The 12,332-nt window shown below is 43.7% G+C and overlaps 1 protein-coding gene across 1 annotated transcript; it reads left to right on the top strand.

Annotated features, from left to right (window-relative positions):
- Positions 1 to 445: 445 nt before the first annotated feature.
- Positions 446 to 11,954, top strand: LOC140843300 (uncharacterized). The gene is made up of 2 exons (XM_073212272.1): positions 446 to 2,895; positions 11,691 to 11,954. Exons 1-2 carry the CDS (start codon positions 1,597 to 1,599, stop codon positions 11,748 to 11,750), a joined length of 1,359 nt encoding a protein of 452 aa, XP_073068373.1. The 5' UTR covers positions 446 to 1,596; the 3' UTR covers positions 11,751 to 11,954.
- Positions 11,955 to 12,332: the final 378 nt, after the last annotated feature.

The following is a 12,332-nucleotide window of genomic DNA, read 5'->3' as shown; positions in this document are numbered from 1 at the left end:
TAATGAGCATAATGAGTTTTTTCTATTCTCAAAAGTCTGCATACTAGACTTAGAAAAAGAGTTAATATTCTTAAAAATTCTGTAATCAAATATTGAATTGGTTAAAATTGTGAAAGGTCGAAGAAGTTCAGAAATACTTGACAAAGGTCGGACAGCAAAGCGAGTGAAATGTCACTCATAAGTGCACCGAGACATTTCCAGCAGATACCTCAATTTTTCTGAACTCTCCTAGGCACTGTTCATCTCCTTAAATTGAACTGCTTGATATTTAATAGTTCAACGTCTAATCATTGTTCAGTGGCAACCAGAAAAGGTTTTAAAACAATTTTATTATAAAGGAAGATAAAAATCAATGTTTCAGTGGGTCTTCATGGAATAATACGCCCTTACTTTGAAATAGCATTTGACTCGCCAATCCTCAAATAAGAAGGAGATATCTTAAAATCTAGTTTTAGAAGAAAAGTAACTTAGAAGTAAATGTTTTTAATAGGACTAGCATGTGAGGTATAATGATAAGAATGTTGAGTCTTGGCTGTGTGACTGGCAGAATCAGTTTTGCTGTGTATTCGTACCGCCTGCAAGTTGAAGAAAACCCTCAGGGCTTATGGGTATAGCTCAACTTCACTGTTCTCAGCAGGAGCAATCAAGTTATTTACAGTCATTTCCACAGGTGACACACTGACAATTGGATTTGTGGAGCAGTGACCCAATTCAGTCAGTCAGAGTTAAAAAACACAAACATGTCACAACACAAGCAAAAACAGGAAAATGACAGTGTGTGGCACACAATCATGAGGAAAGGGAGAACTTTAGGACGGAAGGGGACGATAAAGAACCCCAAGTTCAGCATCCTCATTTATAGGGGGGAAAAGGAGTTGCAAAAACAGGTGCAAGCTTGTCTTTGACCTTATGATTCCCCAGCTGGAACTGACATCCCCCAGCTCCCAGCTCTGTGGCCCAAGGGTGACTTGGCTCACAATGATGGGGTCCACGCCCACCTGCCCAAGGAGGCAGCCTCTGGGCGTCATTACTGCCTCCGAGGGTGGACCTGCTCCTCCGCGGACAGGGTATTGCCTTGAGTAATCATTTTTAAAAATCCATATCTGTTACTTTTCATTGAACTTATAGGAAAACGTGCTCTCTTTTTTTACTCTCTAGGATCACAAATCTAAAAATAAAACATTGTACTTTGTAATAATGCTTTTTATCTTAACCTGCTTTTATCATTTATTATACAACGAGTGTTCCCAGTGCCTCAGGTCGCTGAATGATGACGCGCTTCCTGCCCTCCCGGCGCTCGCGCCCGCGCTCGCCTTCGGCTCTTGTTCCGCTCCGGGAGCTTGCAGCGGCGGCAGCTGCCGAGGCAGCTGCGGGAGCGGAGTGGTCGCCGGGCGTGCGGGGGGACGCCGGCTGCACTCCAGCGCAGGCGCTCTGCAATGAGACAGTAAATGCACCCCCGGTAAGGAGCACGGCTCAGTCGGGTTTTCCTCTTCCTCCAGCTGCTTGCACGTGGCATGAATTCCTCGTGTCTTTTCCCTCCCCTCTACACAAGGAAAATATGCGTGGTTTTTTCCTCCCCTTTGCATCCCATGAGCGATGCAAATGCAGGGGAAAAAAACCCACAAAGCACCCAGATTTGATATTCTAGGAGGTCTTTTTGCAGAAAATAAAATAAAATTAACGCATCCGTCTATTGCATATGTATGTTTCACTGCACTCGACCCGGGCGCAGAGCTGTTGGCAAACAGCCCTGCAGCCGGCGCCCGAGAAAGGGTTCCTGGCGGTGGTCAGCCGGTCCCCCTCCGGAGCTCCACCTGGGTTTCCGGTAACTGGGTTTTGAAAAGCGGCCCCACCCGCATAGAGTGTCCCCGCGGCCCCGGCTGGGCCCCCGCGCCAGGAGAGTTGGCGCGGGCGGAGCGGTTTCGTTCCAGCGCTGGCCGTCCCGACTCCAGCGCCACTTTGAAAACAAGTCTCTGTCCGACGCTCCAGGCAAAGACAGCCGCCGGTGCGGAGCCCTTCCTCGCCCAGTCCTGGACTCTCAGACCTGCCGATTCCACCACTCCCCTTTGCCCGGCAATCTCGCCACCAGCAAAGTGCTGGTCGCTGAGGGAAGGGGGCAGCGCCTGGCCGAGAGCCAGAGCAGGATTTGGATTCGGTGCCGCTGGCCTCGCACTGGAAGAGCGGTGCCCTCTCCTTCCTCGGGCCCACGAGCTGAAATTTTGCGCCCACTGGGTGCTGGGGGTTCTGGAGACCGGCAATTCGGGGTTCCCTGAGGGCCTGAAGAACGACGTTGGAGGGCCCCGTATTTTCAGGGGGTCTGGGCTGCGGAGGGCAGGGACCGACCAGTTTCCGGGGCCTCGGGAAAAACGCGGCGCCCCCGCAGAAGGGACAGGAGCGGTTTGCTCTGGGAATCTGCGCGCCGAGGTCGGCAAGGAGGCGGTGGCGCAGGGCGCCCACGGCGGCTGTCCCCGCAAGGGCGCGCGGGCTGCAGCGCGGGCCAGGCCCGCCCGGTGCGGGTGGGGGGCCGGGAGCCGCGGTCGGGGACTGCGCGCCCCGCTCACCCCCTCCCCCGTCCCGCCGAGACGCGGCGTTCGCGCTCGGAGGCGCAGGGAGCACGCCCCCCGTCCCGGCGCTCCGCCGGAGTCGGGCGCCGGGTGCCGAGCGTTCTCCGGGCCCGGGGGTTCCCCTGGGCGCCCCGCAGGGCGCGGGAGCTCACTCCCCGAGCAGAGGGAGGCGCCCGGGTTAGCGGATCCGGGCCGAGGGCCTGGCTTGGGGCCGCCCCGGGGCCGAAGACCAGCCCGAGCCTCTTATCCCTCCCGGGCGGTGGCGGCGGCGGTAGCAGCGCCCGCGACTGCGTGCCCAGCCCTGGCTGCGATGCCAGCTCTCGGAGGCGAGGTGAGGGGGGCGTTTCCAGAAGTTGGGGTTTCAGGGGATGCGTGGGAAAACTTGGAATTTTGCTGCCTGTGAGGAGCTACGGTGATTCGGGGATAGGGAGCTGATTCAGAATCCCTGGGTCTCGCCGTGAAAATTGATCTCGTCTTTTCCAGAAGAGGAGAGAGGAATGAGCTGAAGTTCTCGGCGTTGTCCAAGACACAGTTAAACAGGAGGGTAGGGATGATGTCCTGGATAAGTGGGCCCAAAATTAAAAAAAATTACAGCCCCCCTGGGGCTCTAAGTACCACCTACTTTGGCTTTTACTAGTGCCCGGGTGCACTGCGTTGTGGCATCCGTCAGGTTGCGCGCTATCCTTTCTATTCCAGAGCTTGCAGTCAGCGACCTCTTGGAAGTCAGGCGGTGGGGAAACTGTTTTTTAAAGAGACTGTGGTCTCTGCTTTGTGAAGGGGCAAGGGAAGGGCGTGTGTGCTGACCTACAATCCGCTGAGTGCACGAATGTGCCAGTCTTTTTCCTTGGCGTCTTACTGAAATGATGCCATAGTATTGAGGTCATGTCAGCACTTGGGGCTTCATCATTGGAGAGAATTCAAGGGATCACAGAAGTGGGGGTGGGGTGGGCGGAGATGGGGGGAAGCTTTCTTCTGGGAGATAGGCTTCCTGATGTCAGGGATTAGACCGGTTCTTCTTCTTCCACCTCATTAAGTGCCCCCAGGGTGAATGTCAGCCATTGAGTTAGAAGATTTAATCTTCTTTGATTGCTGGTTTCGGATATCTATGGGAAAATCGGGGCAGTCGAAATAACAAATAGCCTTGAGAGAGGAGGGATATCTGCATGAATGCTCTCTTCTTTTTCACTGAGTCCAAGAATTGTGGAAAACACCCAGAGTCCAAGGTGTGCTTATCTAAAATTAGCATAACCAATTTTGGAGAGAAATCAGCTGCAGAAAATGCCCATCTATATTGTGAGGTTCCCAGTCTTAGAGGTGGTTCCTTGAATCGCAGAAACATAGGCCTCCTTGGATTGGGCAAGTCACTGTTTTTGCTCAGCCTTTGTACCCACTCATTATCAAGGAAATAGTAGAGGTATTAGAGCCTCCATTTTTGGCATTGATATTGTGCTTCAACCTCCAAAGGGTAAGTGAACTTGATCCTGTTGGATGGGGATATTCTTTACAGGTATAGGCATATTGGTGTGTGTCTTGTATTCACTTACTGTCAAACTTACTTGCGCAGGGTTTTTCAAACATTTCCCCAAAGTATTTTTAGGGGAAGTCAGGTTTTAGAAAAATGTATGTGTGTGTGGTTTTTTTCTAGCCCAGTTTCTATCTTTCATACCTCAAAATAATACTGATTCTCCTGCTCCTCCAACCCTCACTCCCAGCAAGCAGATGATTAGTCCCCCAGAGCTGTTAAGGATGGTTACAAGTCATGAACAATCTAAACTTTCACCAACTCAGAAAAAAAAAATACATCTAAGCATGTATTTATTCATTTTAGCATTATGCTAAATATGTCACTAATTTTTGTGTATGTGCTAGATGTTATATAATAGAAATTATCTTTAAAAAAGTTTTCTTAATAAAGTGGAAATAAAAAATTAAAGTTTTATTGCAAACCCTACAATGTTCATTCCCAAGTTCATTGCCTTAATATTTATCTAGTTTCTTATGCCTGTCTTAACAAAATGTTATAAATTGTGCCTTGTTGCCTCTTGACTGATTCTTATTACAACTTCATGGTTTGATGAAAGTTCTTCTTTTTTTTCCTTAAGAGGATATTGTCACTTCAAAAGGTTAGAAAATGATTATAAGTTTTGAAGAGCTGTCTGTCGATTTACCGGGCCGTGTTCTGTGTTGTGCGTGTTGTGGTGTGGCGTGCCCAGACTCCTGGAGCGGCATCTGAAACTTGTGATCTGTGACATGATTGTCCAGAACCTTTGAGTCATAATGTTTTCTTGGAGATTTGGGGTGGTGTGTGGCCAATACAGGAAGTACTAAAAAACAGTTAAATAATTGTAAGTTATTTTTATTGGTTCCAAGAAATTTTAAAGACGAGGAGAAAAACTTAATAAGCAGGACCAGAATTACAGCTTAATATATCCAACTGGTACCTTTAATTACAGCACTTTCTTCCAAAACTTTTAATCCTATTACTTTTATTTAATAAGGAGACTAGTTAAAACATAAGCCAAACAGAACTGTTACAAATAATGGAGATAAATGGTGGGTATAACCACGTTTTGCCTAAAGTTAAAATAGTTAAAGAATCTGAACTGTCAAACTCCCCCTACAGGCCCTTCCAACACCCCTCTTCCCAGTAAGTGGGAGATTTTGAGATGGAAAACAATCTTTGAAGGGATGGAGACAAAAAAACAAAAAAAAGCAAAATGCTTAGGTAGGTTTCTCCTGTTCATTCACCTTCCTCGCAACGTTTGGCTCAGTGGCAGGTGCCATTTGAATGAGAACTTGTGGACAAGGCTGGGCACAAAATATTTTGGTTGTAAAAGGCTTGATATGTCACCTAGAATGGTGAATTAGGGTTGGGCTCATTTGCCACCCATTTCATAGGGAATTTTCAGAGTCAGTGCCAAGACCATAGTTTTGTTTTTTCCTTAACCAGCAATTTAATTTCGTCCAGTGATGCTGTTCTGAATACGTATAAAAGTAATGAATATTCGTGTTTCCTTTCACTTTGCAGCCTCAGTCTTATCAAATGAATTTATCTTAAGTCTTCTATTCTCTTACTCAGCACTTGGTTTTGAGGCTTCCCATGTACTTGCTGCTAAGAAGACATCCCTGACCCTCACCACACACACTGAATTCCAAAGGGATGATACTCTTTCATACTTTCTCTATCTAATAGATTAGGGTGGGAAGTGAGTGTGTGATTAAATAGTATTTGAAAGACAACACTATAGAAAGGTGAGCAAAGGATATGAACAGGCAATCCCCAAAAGAAGAATTACAAGTGGTCAATAAACATGGGAAAATATTCTCAACCTCCCTAATGGTTAGGGAAATGAAAATGAAAAAACAAAGACACTAGTTTTCTGTCTATGCAATCGACCCACTCTTTAAAAGATTGGTAACATCCTTTATTAGATGTTTTAGGGGCAACTCTTTGGTAGGAATATGAATTGTAACATTTAGGGAAAACAGATTGTTTCTGCAAAAGTTTTGTAGGTGCATGACGATATGACCTAGCAGTGCCATATTTGGAGTCCTGTCTTGCAGAAATAAAAACATAAGCATTAAGAATCTGTGTGTGAGGATGTTTATTGCAGGATTATTTAAGTAAATAACCTAGAAGCAGCACGAATGTTCATCAGTAGGATGAATGAAGTAGGGTATAGCCATACTAAGGATTTTTTTGCAAGGGATGTTGCCTTGCCTGAGGGTTTCAGCCCCAGGCAAGTTCACTATGGATTCAGTGAGACTGAGAAATAACAATGGGATGTTCTTGGGTAAAAGGGTTTTATACCAAGCTTTATTCTCATGGCGTGGTCCAAGCACTAGAATCACTGTCTACATCCAGCAGTGTGCAGGTCTGTAATCTGCCTCTGCTCAGAGCCCTGAACGGAGCTCTTTGTGTAGTGACTCACTCAGCAATAGCTTATTGCCTACAGGTGTGGAAGCAGTAGCCTGGCAGGAGGCCAATTATATCATCGAGTAGTTTAGGTCTGGTGAGGATCCCGGCCATGGGCAGTTCTATGTTCTCCACAGATGTTCCCAATAGAGTAAATGTAAATAAATCCAGTTGCACAGTATCATATGTAGTGTGATCCTATTCTGATTTTAAAAAAGAAGAAGCTCTATGTGTATGACCTTGGAGAAAAATGGGGAAAGACTCACAAAACAATATCCTTTAAAATTGGCTGTGGGAAAGGGGTGGTGATTAACTTGCTCCCTATACACCTCGATTGGTTTACTTGCTCAAGCATGTAAGCTTTTCTATAAGAAAACACTTAAAAATGTTATTTGGTAGAAACATATATGGAATCATTTTGGAAACCAAAGCTAAGCCATATCATGCTTACTTTCTCTGATGCCTTCTGCAGCAATCTCCATCGTTGGAAACTTTCAGATAATTATCTTCACAAATCCTGTGGTTTGCCAATTTTGAGTAAATTCCTTCCATGTAAAGGATGGCTTCAGGAAAAGCTGTTTACCTCTGTGCCCCAGCAGAGTAGTGAAAATAAGAGATCATGAAAACTCTTAGCAAGCACTCTCCTTTCCCTTGATCCCATTCTGGGGGAAGACCAATGGCAGTCCTAGCAGGGGAGGTGTTTTGGCAAAGTGCGGTCTTCCTTTGCCAAAGGATGTCTTCCTCGATATCAGCGGCCTGTTCTCAGACTTGGTTTTCCTATCTGAAGCCCAGAGAAGTGCTGCTTAATGGCTGGGCTGGCGACTGAACCCAGGTCGCCCCCACACTACCCCCAGCTTAGCTGATTGCCTTATCTGTATCACTTTCAATCCTGCCTCTTACTGTGAGTTTTAAAACTTGATAGAAGTGAGTTCTTGGCAGTTACCACTAAAACTAAACTTTCAAAAACAGTGGAATCTCCATCCACTTTTTTAAAAGTACATACCAAATGACCTTGTAAATCCTGCTGGGAGACTCAGAATCTTCACCTGTTGGAAGCTGGGACTCTGCTGTATAATTTGAGAACCGTGGTTGGATTCGAGTGCATCAGAATCACACAGAGGGCTTGTTAAAACTCAGATCATTGGGCCAGAATTGAAGATTCTGCAAGTCTTGGGTAGGGACTGACAATCTGCATTTTTACCAAGTTGCCAAGTATGCTGATCATGCTGGTCATGGACCACACTTTAAGAACCACTGGTTTAGAGGAGATAGCTTGCTCAGATTTGCAGTTCTTGTGTGCTTGGCCAGCCAGTACTCTACCCTATCACAAATGAAAATTAGAAGGCCAATCAAGGCAAGTTAACTCAATTTTATCAATTTCACCAAGCTGGGAAAAATAAATATTTGGGTTATACTATGTAACTGTTGTATCTGGTGTATGTGTTAGGAGATTTAGTGATATTTTATCAATAGATGTTTGTTTGACCAACAGTGAAAGTCAGTTAGTGGGTATTGTTTTGAATATCTGGAAGGCATTCTCTTGGAAAAGCCAAGAGGACTGTTAGAGGTTCTCTGGTCGCTGTTTTTGTTTCTGTTTTTGCTGCTTCATCATGCATACGTACATATTCAGGATTTGATGTCATTGTCTTGCCAATGGGTTTCAGCCCCCGGCAAGTTCGCTATGGACTCACTGTGACCAAAGAAATTGACAGCAAAACATTCTTGGGGTGAAAGGGTTATGATATATATGTTCTTTTAACAATAGATAGTCTATAGTAGCATGATTCTGAAGCACTGCAACTCGCACTTCTCCTAATTCTTGGTTGAGTTCCAACAGTATAGATCCAGTCAAATTTGTTATTTTACTGTATGCACAGGCCAGCTTAGATATCTGCTGCATTCCAATGGCAAGTCCAGGAACCGGCGGGATGGATGCAGCTACAACTGCAGCAGCACCAGGATCTTTGTTGAAATTTTTTGATGATCATCTTCTGGAATGACTCGTCCAGAGGATGTTGATGTTGGAAGTACTTCTTCATATCATATCTTAATTCGTTTTCTGGGTAGCCAAATTAGGCTTTGATCCTCTGTATAAACACAAACAAACCCTTTGCCCACACTTTGATATGCCCTTTATACCATTGTGAAGAACCTACTGGAGATCACCACACAGGAACTGCTTTTTCTTAAGAGAATGAAATATTATCAGAAAAATGTACTTCCATAGCGGATCATCTGACACCCTTTAAAAGATCAAAATTAAGGATATGTAAAGCATGCATTAATTGTTGATTTGCAGTTAATTTTATCCTATCAGGGAGTAATCCCCCCCTTCTTTTTGTTATCATTAATCTACAATTACATGAAGAACATTATGTTTACTAGGCCCTCCCCTACACCAAGTCCCCCCGACAAACCCCATTACAGTCACTGTCCATCAGCATAGCAAGATGTTGTAGAATCACTACTTGTCTTCTCTGTGTTGCACAGCCCTCCCCTTTTCCCCACCCCCCACATTATACATGCTAATCGTAATACCCCCTTTCTTCATCACCACCCATATCCCTCCCTACCCTCCCATTCTCCCCAGTCTCTTTCCCTTTGGTAACTGTTAGTCCATTCTTGGGTTCTGTGATTCTGCTGCTGTTTTGTTCCTTCAGTTTTTTTCTTCATTCTTATACTCCACTGATGAGTGAAATCATTTGGTATTTGTCTTCCTCCGCTTGGCTTATTTCACTCTAGCTCCATCCAAGTTGTTGCAAATTGTAGGATTTGTTTTCTTCTTATGGCTGAATAATATTCCATTGTGTATATGTACCACATCTTCTTTATCCATTCATCTACTGATGGACACTTAGGTTGCTTCCATTTCTTGGCTATTGTAAATAGTGCTGCGATAAACGTAGGGGTGCATCTGTCTTCTTCAGACTGGAGTGCTGCATTTTTAGGGTAAATTCCTAGAAGTGGAATTCCTGGGTCAAATGGTAAGTCTATTTTGAGCATTTTGAGGAACCTCCATACTGCTTTCCACAATGGTTGAACTAATTTACATTCCCACCAGCAGTGTAGGAGGGTTCCCCTTTCTTCACAATCTTGCCAACATTTGTTGTTGTTTATCTTTTGGATGGTGGCCATCCTTACTGGTGTGGTGATATCTCATTGTGGTTTTAATTTGCATTTCTTGGATGACTAGCGATGTAGAGGATCTTTTCATGTGTCTGTTGGCCATCTGAATTTCTTCTTGGAGAACTGTCTGTTTAGCTCCTCTGCCCATTTTTTAATTGGATTATTTGCTTTTTGTTTGTTGAGGTGGGTGAGCATTTTATGTATTTTGGATGTCAACCCTTTATCAGATCTGTCATTTATGAATATATTCTCCCATACTGTAGGATGCCTTTTTGTTATATTGATGGTGTCCTTTGCTATACAGAAGCTTTTCAGCTTGATATAGTCCCGCTTGTTCATTTTTGCTTTTGTTTCCCTTGCCCAGGGAGATATGTTCATGAAGAAGTTGCTCATGTTTATGTCCAAGACATTTTTGCCTATGTTTTTTTCTAAGAGTTTTATGGTTTCATGACTTACATTCAGATCTTTGATTCATTTCAAATTTACTTTTGTTTATGGGGTTAGACAGTGATCCAGTTTCATTCTCTTACATGTAGCTGTCCAGTTTTGCCAACACCAGCTGTTGAAGAGGCTGTCATTTCTCCATTGTATGTCCATGGCTCTTTTATCATATATTAATTGACCATATATGTCTGGGTTAATATCTGGATTCTCTATTGTGTTCCACTGGTCTGTGGGTCCATTCTTGAGCCATTACTGTGGCTTTGTAGTAGAGCTTGAAGTTGGGAAGCGAGATCCCTCCTGCTTTATTCTTCCTTCTCAGGATTGCTTGGGCTATTCAGGGTCCTTTGTGGTTCCATATGAATTTTAAAACTATTTGTTCCAGTTCACTGAAGAATGCTGTTGGTATTTTGATAGGGATTGCATTGAATCTGTAGATTGCTTTAGGCAGGATGGCCATTTTGACTATATTACTTCTTCCTAGCCAGGAGCATGGGATGAGTTTCCATTTGTTAGTGTCCTCTTTAATTTCTCTTAAGAGTGTCTTGTAGTTTTCAAGGTATAGGTCTTTCACTTCCTTGGTTAGGTTTATTTCTAGGTATTTTATTCTTTTTGATGCAATTGTGAATGGAATTGTTTTCCTGATTTCTTTTTCTGCTAGTTCATCATTAGTGTATAAGAAAGCAACAGATTCCTGTGTGTTAATTTTGTATCCTGCAACTTTGCTGAATTCAGATATTTGATCTAGTAGTTTTGGAGTGGATTCTTTCAGGTTTTTTATGTACAATATCATGTCATCTGCAAATAGTGACAGTTTGACTTCTTCTTTACCAATCTGGATGCCTTGTATTTCTTTGTTTTGTCTGATTGCCATGGCTAGGACCTGCAATACTATGTTGAATAGCAGTGGTGAGAGTGGGCATCCCTGTCTTATTCCTGATCTTAGAGGAAAACCTTTCAGCTTCTCGCTGTTAAGTATATGGTGGCTGTGGGTTTGTCATATATGGCCTTTATTATGTTGAGATGTATACCCATTTTGCTGAGTTTTTATCATTAATGGATGTTGAATTTTGTTGAATGCTTTTACAGCATCTATGGAGATGATCATGTGGTTTCTGTCCTTCTTTTTGTTGATGTGGTGGATGATGTTGATGGATTTTCGAATGTTGTACCATCCTTGCATCCCTGAGGTGAATCCCACTTGATCTGGTGTATGATCCTCTTGATGTATTTTTGAATTTGGTTTGCTAATATTTTGTTGAGTATTTTTGCATCTATGTTCATCAGGGGTATTGGTCTGTAATTTTCTTTTTTGGTGGGGTCTTTGCCTCGTTTTGGTATTAGAGTGATTCTGGCTTCATAGAATGAGTTTGGGAGTATTCCCTCCTCTTCTATTTTTTGGAAAACTTTAAGGAGAATGGGTATTATGTCTTCTGTATATGTCTGATAAAATTCAGTTTTTACACACTTTTAAAAGCAAATCTGGGATGCACTGCATTATATTGTGTTATAATCTGATTTTTCCATTGACATGATATGCATTTGACACCTTTAAAGTCTACTAAAACATGTTTAGGTTGCACAGTATTTCAGTAAATGGACTGAACCAATCTTCTAATACAGAATATTTCTCTTTTATATAGGAGATGTTCATCACAGCACCATTTAAAAGTCCTCAACTGTCCCTCTGGTCATTAACTTAGGATAGCTTTTGAAAAGAGACTTACTGGGTATGGAGAATAACCATTTGAAATATACTGCCAAACAGCTCTCCTGGAATGTGGGGGGAACCACATTCGAACAGTCACCCATATAAATCGCTGCTTCATGGTCAAGACATCACGGTCTGAAAAGCTGCTTTGAGTCTGGCGTTTAGAAACCTCCCTATTAAAGAAAGGCCAATTTGAGTATTTGTTCTGAGCTTTAGTTCTTGCTTTGAAGCCTGTTTTCTCTTGTCTTATAAACAGCAACATGCTGCAACCCGCACCTCTAAGTAGAAGGCTCCCGAGTCTGTCCTCTCCCTTCAGATGTCGCTGGCTTATTTCCAAGTGGGTGTGTCTTTCCTGGTGGATGTCTCTGTTACCTCGACAAATCTAAGGCCAAATGAGACCCCTTCCCCAAAGCGACCTCCCACTCCTGACTTACTTTTTTAAAAATTTATTCCATAAATGGTTTCTTAAAAACTCAAGTGTTTAAGGGTCTCACTCTTTCACACCAAGCAACATACCCAAAGAATTCCTTCTAAATGCAGGACGGTGTCCCTGAAAGGCGTCTGGCCCATCCTC

The sequence above is a fragment of the Manis javanica genome, chromosome 8, assembly GCF_040802235.1.
Source record: "Manis javanica isolate MJ-LG chromosome 8, MJ_LKY, whole genome shotgun sequence".
NCBI classification, from domain to species: Eukaryota; Metazoa; Chordata; class Mammalia; order Pholidota; family Manidae; genus Manis; species Manis javanica.
Note: the sequence above shows the minus strand (reverse complement) of the source record. Positions and strands in the feature narration are given on the sequence as shown.